Source organism: Carya illinoinensis, chromosome 2, assembly GCF_018687715.1.
Source record: "Carya illinoinensis cultivar Pawnee chromosome 2, C.illinoinensisPawnee_v1, whole genome shotgun sequence".
NCBI classification, from domain to species: Eukaryota; Viridiplantae; Streptophyta; class Magnoliopsida; order Fagales; family Juglandaceae; genus Carya; species Carya illinoinensis.
The window spans coordinates 22,405,142-22,412,361 of record NC_056753.1 but is presented as its reverse complement, the minus strand read 5'-3'; the positions used below and the strand labels follow the sequence as shown (position 1 = coordinate 22,412,361).

The 7,220-nt window shown below is 36.7% G+C and overlaps 1 protein-coding gene across 3 annotated transcripts; it reads left to right on the top strand.

Moving 5' to 3' along the window:
* The first annotated feature begins 579 nt into the window (after window positions 1-579).
* On the top strand, window positions 580-6,729 carry LOC122300359 (ATP-citrate synthase beta chain protein 2-like). Of its 3 annotated transcripts, none has more exons than XM_043110948.1 (17): window positions 580-699; window positions 1,334-1,450; window positions 1,583-1,685; window positions 2,189-2,254; window positions 2,342-2,465; window positions 2,552-2,686; window positions 3,319-3,379; window positions 3,487-3,563; window positions 4,036-4,191; window positions 4,338-4,466; window positions 4,615-4,747; window positions 4,839-4,966; window positions 5,147-5,252; window positions 5,372-5,448; window positions 5,543-5,613; window positions 5,757-6,041; window positions 6,384-6,729. In XM_043110948.1, exons 2-17 carry the CDS (start codon window positions 1,351-1,353, stop codon window positions 6,457-6,459), a joined length of 1,827 nt encoding a protein of 608 aa, XP_042966882.1. In that variant the 5' UTR covers window positions 580-699; window positions 1,334-1,350; the 3' UTR covers window positions 6,460-6,729. The 3 variants fall into 3 exon arrangements, with proteins under 3 accessions (XP_042966882.1, XP_042966883.1, XP_042966884.1); XM_043110949.1 differs by lacking the exon at window positions 580-699 and adding an exon at window positions 724-976; XM_043110950.1 differs by lacking the exon at window positions 580-699 and adding an exon at window positions 724-1,034.
* Window positions 6,730-7,220: the final 491 nt, after the last annotated feature.

Below are 7,220 nucleotides of genomic sequence, written 5' to 3'. Positions count from 1 at the left end.
AGTACTTATTGACAAAGAGAAATGATACATATAACTATATTTTAGAATAATAATAGTTTAATAACTACATTTTAAATTATAATCATTTGAATCTTAAAATACTAGCAAATTATTTGTAAAGTCAGCCCTTGGATCAACCTACCGCCAACTAACAAGACAATCCCAATTCAAACCAAACCAAAAAGGTACTTAAAGATTGTATTGCCTAATTTAAACATATCAGAGTTATGTTATATATAGTCATTTTTATATATATTTTATAAATTTTATTAATGTAATTAATTAAATTAATTATTTTATATTAAAAAAAAGTGACGCAATCAATCATATTAATAAAATTTATAATGATAATATAAAAAATAATTGTAAATAATTTTTTTATAATATAATTAATTTTAAAATAATATTACTCTCTTTTATATTTTATATTTCTATCATTTTTGAATTCGAACGAATAGAAAAAAGTTCATTACTATATGCATCTACGTGGTCGTAAGCTAACTACCAAGTGCCACGTGCGCAGCTCGGCCCCTCTTCCCCTTGGTCTCCACGCTGTCGTTCCCTCTGTGCTTTATATAAAGCAGACTACCCATCAGATATCATTCCCGACCTCCAGCACTCCATTGTCGATTCCCGGTTCGCCATTCCCGCCACTGAGCTCTATCTGGGCGACTCGGTTTGAACCTTGTTCGCTGCCAGGTATAATCAAATTTCCTACCTTGGAAACTCTCTCTCTCTCTCTCCCTCTCTCTCGCAGAGGACTGTCCTTTAAGGAGTCCCTGATTACTCGAATCCCAATCTTGGTCTGGATTATGTTCTTCCTTACCTCGGTACTCAGATTCCTTTGGCTTGTCTCTGATGCTGCGGTTTGTTGATGTCTTTGAGGTGGAGCGAAATGCTCTGTTTTCTCAGTTAGTGAACTGACTCTGGAGGTTTCGAATGTGGGAGAGATACATAAAAAAAGCGTGAGAGATATGTATGGTCCTTGTTTCTGATTCGTATCATACGCTGTTTGATTGGAAGTAAATCAGTCGGTTAGTAACACATACTGCGTTGGAACTGTCTTACAAAAGTGATATAATAATCATGGTTTTAATTACAAAACTTGTTAGAATCTGCTTGCTGATTTTTATTAATGTTGGATCATAAAGTGCTAGCCCGGGAACATCTTTCAGCCATTTAAATAGTCCTTCATTCGCCAACTGAAGTAGTTAGACTAATCATAGGTGTTTGATGGTTCAAGTTATATTAGAAGTTCTAGTATTCCTTCTCCTTCTATATATATGTCTGTTGAACTTCCTAAAGCAGCATCTTATTCCAATATATGTAACAGGTCGCTGAATCTCCATCATGGCCACCGGACAACTATTCTCGCGCACTACCCAAGCTTTGTTTTACAACTACAAGCAATTACCGATTCAGCGGATGCTTGATTTTGACGTCCTTTGTGGTGTGCATTGAATGCGTACTTCATTTATTCCGAGAGGGATTACAATGATTTAGTGACTGAGTTTCCTCTAGCGTTTTGGATTTACTTTTAGTCTTTGGTGTTGATTGGATGTGTTTATGTTTGGATTTATAGGGAGGGAAACACCGTCGGTTGCCGGAATCATTAATCCTGGTGGCGATGGATTTCAGAAACTCTTTTTTGGTCAAGAAGAGATTGCCATCCCTGTGCACTCAACGTATGGTATCTCTAGCTTTCACGTTCTATATAATACTCATCTGTTGATGGTTTGATTTAGACTTGGGATAGGCAATTTTGTGTGCGCAGACAACAGATTTACCTTGATCCGTTTGGTTTGACTATTATCCTATTGTGGTATTATTTTTTCTAATAAAATAATTTTTTTTTCACTATCGTGCAAAATTGACTGCTTTATGGTTTGTTTCATCTTTTTATAGATCTCAATATTATAACCTGCTTGCACATAACAAAGTGCTCACATACACAACTAATTGGTGATGACAATTTATTCATAGATGAATTATGACGGATTACAAACAATGGAATACAGTTTTATTTACACAGATAAGATACATACAGTTTTTTTTCATGAGTAGTCTCGAATAATGATGTTAAATTGTGGTATGCTCCCTAACCTATTAATGCAACGAACATGCATGATCTGCTCTTTATATCCATTTCTGAGTTTTTTTGTTTTTTTTACGTCAATTTCTTTTGCAGCATTGAGGTGGCTTGTGCTGCACATTCTACTGCTGATATCTTTATCAACTTTGCATCCTTTAGAAGGTCAGCACTCATCAAATGAACTCCTTTTGTGTAGATGGACTTCATTAGTTTACACTTTGTGATTAATTATATTTGAAAACTCTACAGTGCTGCCGCCTCATCGATGGATGCTCTGAAGCAGCCAACCGTTCGAGTTGTGGCTATTATTGCTGAAGGTGTTCCAGAGTCAGATGCGAAGCAATTGATTGCATTTGCACAGGCAAACAATAAGGTAAGAGAAAAGTTGCATAAACTTTTAAATTAACTTTACCAGGCAAGAGATTAACGAGCAGTACAAATTTATTAATGACGGCACAGGTTGTTATTGGCCCAGCAACTGTTGGAGGCATTCAAGCCGGAGCTTTCAAGATTGGAGACACTGCTGGAACTATTGATAATATAATTCATTGCAAGCTGTACAGGCCTGGATCTGTTGGTTTTGTCTCCAAATCTGTATGTAGTAGCTCATTTTCATCTCTTCATTGCATGTATATTTCTCACATCATGGAGCATTCTTTGCCTTTCATTCTCAAGAAATTTCTTAACAATCAGTATAATTTTTGGGCTGCTCAATGGTTTTGTTATAGAGCTCTAGAATATCGTCATAATATACTTTTTGTGTTATAATGTTTGCATGATGCATGCAATGATTAACAATCTTGTTTTTCACCTTCAGCAATTTATATATGATCTGAGATAGAGTGTTGTTCGTATTTCTCATTCCTACTGCATATCCTCTTAATACAGATGCAAGTAGTGACACAAATGATAGCCTAGTATAAGGATTCCATTGGAAGTGTATGTGCGACCTGTTTTTCTCTGTCAACTGAGCGGTGCAAACAGTTCTAAGCTGTCAAGCACAATTTCGCACTTTCTTTGGCTGATGTACTTGTGTAATCTTTAATTCAAGATTGAGATTTAGCATCTTTTGGTATAGGAGTTTCCAAATTGTGGGTCCCCTACCCAATTTACATGACTAAATCTTCCTCCTGATTGGCTTTTTCTTCACTACCATTCAAAATTACTGTCTTCGGCAAGAATGCCATGTTTATGTTCCTGGTTAAACAATTTTCATCCAATTGCAGGGTGGGATGTCAAATGAATTATACAATACTGTTGCCCGTGTTACTGATGGAATTTATGAAGGTACCTCAGTGCCAGTGTTATTATTTTCATTTTGTCTTCAAGTCAGCCTAATCTGCATGGGTTTAGATTGTAATCTAAAAATTGTTGAGTTTTTGGAACTCTTTTAGGTATTGCTATTGGAGGAGACGTGTTCCCAGGCTCCACTCTTTCTGATCATGTTTTGCGGTTTAACAACATTCCGCAGGTATGGTATCACTTTGATTTGCTCCCTCTTAGGTACTTGCCAAATGTTTGCTTCCTGTACTTTTAGGCTGTTTTTTGGTAGTGGAGTAATCTGAGATCACTCAACTACTATTTAATTTATTACTTTTAACCTACTTTTCACTACTCTTCAATATTTTGTCATTACTATTTCATCACTTTTTCACTGCTATTCAATATTATAGTTTTTCTGTGTGACAAGTAATATCTGCACCACCTTACATTATACTTTTTTCAGCTTTAAAGTTATAAAAAAAACAAAAAAAATGTCCCAATTTCTTCGAGGACCAGAAATTGATGTTGTTTGCATACCCATGCAATTTTCTTTGTTTATAAATTGCAAACTCTATTTTGAAAGGCACAAAAGCTGGCAAATTTGATTATGAGATTGTAACTGAGTGTCTTGTCTGTTTCATTTGTTGTTCTCCTTCCATCTCATTTTTTGTAAACCTCAGGTTAAAATGATTGTTGTACTTGGGGAACTTGGTGGGAGAGATGAGTACTCACTAGTTGAAGCCCTGAAACAAGGGAAAGTAACTAAACCAGTGGTTGCTTGGGTTAGTGGCACTTGTGCACAACTTTTCAAATCTGAAGTACAATTCGGGCATGCTGTAAGCAACTACCTTAATTGTCTTTGACCGATCTTTCTTTAATGCAGTCTTCTGTAATGATATTACTAAAGGCGCCCATTCCCAATTAATAACATTCCTTGGTTTCTCATAAAAAGAATTACGTTCCTTTGTATTGTTGAAATCAGGGGGCTAAAAGTGGTGGTGAGATGGAATCTGCTCAAGCAAAAAATCAAGCACTAAGAGAAGCTGGAGCTGTTGTTCCCACGTCATATGAAGCTTTAGAAACTGCAATTAAGGAAACTTTTGAGAAACTGGTTAGTTTCTAAGTATCATGAGCTTTTTATCATTCTATAAGTAACCTCCCGTGCTGAATGAAAAAGAAAACAAAAATTCTTGCCATGAGTTCCCTTAGGCTCTGCATTTAACTATATCTGTTTACTTTGTATTTTAATATACCGTGAGGTTGAAGAAAAGAAGATTAAACCAGTAAAGGAAGTTCAGCCTCGACAAATCCCCGAGGATCTTAACACTGCCATCAAGAGTGGGAAAGTTCGCGCTCCAACTCATATTATTTCCACCATCTCTGATGAAAGGGGTACCTTTTGAATCCTCAATACTTTAATATGGTATTTGTGTGCTTTATGGATTAGATATCATTTTCTCTACTCCTTGTAATCATTGTGTAGGCGAGGAGCAAAGCTATTCTGGTGTACCAATGTCTTCTATTGTTGAATCGGGTTATGGTATTGGTGGTGTTGTCTCACTTTTGTGGTTCAAACGCAGCCTTCCCCGTTACTGCACACAATTTATTGAGGTAGGTTTCTCATGACCATAGAGATCTTTTTTTTTTTTTTTCTGTAAACTCGTTTTTTGCTCAAAATTCTTGCTTGATGTAGCTCAATGTCTCCTAAGTTTTCTGTTTAAATAAATGCTTGCTTCTAAAAGCAAACTTGGATTTTCTTGTCCTATAACTAATAAATACAACAATGATCAGATGTGTATCATGTTATGTGCCGACCATGGTCCTTGTGCCTCTGGTGCTCATAATGCTATTGTAACATCAAGAGCTGGAAAGGACCTTATTTCCTGTCTAGTCTCTGGTAAAGAGTTGCCATTCAGTGGTTTTCCCTCTCTGAGCTTATTAGTTCAAATTTCTTAGAGGACGGGCTCCTTTGAGCTGATCATGTGAGGGAATAGTGAATGATACACTTCTTAATAGGTTTGCTTACAATTGGTCCCCGATTTGGTGGTGCCATTGATGATGCGGCTCGATACTTCAAGGATGCCTGTGACCGGGTGAGACAGGATGGGCATTACAATAAACTTTATTGTCAGTTGGTTTCTACAGGTCGAAGATTCTAACATGATATCTCTTTGAGGTGTATGTCAGGGTTTGGCACCCTATGAGTTTGTTGAAGCCATGAAAAAGAAGGGCATCCGTGTACCAGGAATTGGGCATAGGTACAGGGAGTTTTCAACTGCCACTATTTTATTCAAATTGTCAAAAGCATAGAAACCATGAAATTCAAAAGATTTATAATGCTTCTAGTGGCTATAACAGAAATACTAGTGTTTGAAACTCTTGTTTATTTCCGGTGGAACAGGATCAAGAGAGGCGACAACAGAGACAAGAGAGTAGAGCTGCTACAACGGTTTGCACGCTCACATTTCCCTTCCGTAAAGTACATGGAATACGCTGTGGAAGTCGAAATTTACACCCTATCCAAAGCAAATAATCTGGTGATGAATGTTGACGGTGCAATTGGTTCCCTTTTCTTGGATCTCCTTGCCGGCTGTGGAATGTTCACCAAGCAAGAGATTGATGAGATTCTTGAGATTGGCTATCTGAATGGAATCTTTGTGCTGGCACGCTCCATTGGGCTGATTGGGTGAGTTAGATTATGCTAAAAATTTTCTTATCCAGACATGGTCATGTTTTGTTTTAGTTATTTGGTTACAATCAAATCCTTGATACCGAACCATTAGCACTGGAGTTATGACCCTCAACGAGATTTTTTTTTTTTGTTGTTGTTTCGTCTGCAAGTTCATAACTTACGTAAAACTCTATGGTCCTATATTAACCGACACAGATACAACTTATTAGTGACAAATGTACGTATAAACGTTTTGAGAGAGAGAGATTATCATATAGTTCTACTCAAATTTTTACATTTCCCTTGAAGTATCATATAGTTCTACCTAACTGAATGCACCTTGTTACAAACAAATAGGCACACCTTTGATCAGAAGAGATTGAAACAGCCGCTTTACCGCCACCCAGCGGAGGATGTTCTTTACACCAAATGATGGCATTTTATTTTGCTGGAGGAGCAGTGCTGACCTACTTTCAACTAGCATTTTCCTTTTCCAAGTTTCTGCACTCGGCTGAAATGATTTTTCAGTTGTTTGAATAAGTGTTCATGCTGCTTGTGGCAAGCTGAGCATCTTCATTTGTAAAATCCATAAGAGTAAACTCCAAGATCCATTGTAAAACAAAGTTTAGTTTCAGTAAAGAAATGGTGCTTTGAGATAAAGACGTAATAATAATCCCAAAATAAATAATACTGATTCTATGCACATAAGGATCACTTTTGCATCATGTCTGTCACATACAGCAGTTGATAAATAATTAAATAGATCGTACATGACTAAATATTCGTCATTGTGGTTAGCATGTGTAGGATGTAACAAATCGATGACTGAAAAAGTTTCTATATTTCATTTTATAATTGTGTACAGAGTATATGAATTTATAATCCATCTATCAGTAACTGACGCGTACTAAAGTGATATACAAAATTTAAAAACAGAATCTGGAAGCATAAATCACGGCATATAACAGAACCGGAAATAAAGGTCCAGGATTATTGCTATGTCTTCTCTGCTTGTTGAGGTTCAGCCTGATTTTTAGTTTCTGCAGAATCTTCTACGTGATCATCAGATTTTAATTCAATACACCCCCTCAATCGAACGGGCAGCTCCTGCACATGAAGGTTGGCTCTTAGATTATTAAACCGTGCGGTAGCCAGAGGTTTAGTCAACAAATCCGCAAGCTGATCTCGCGTAGA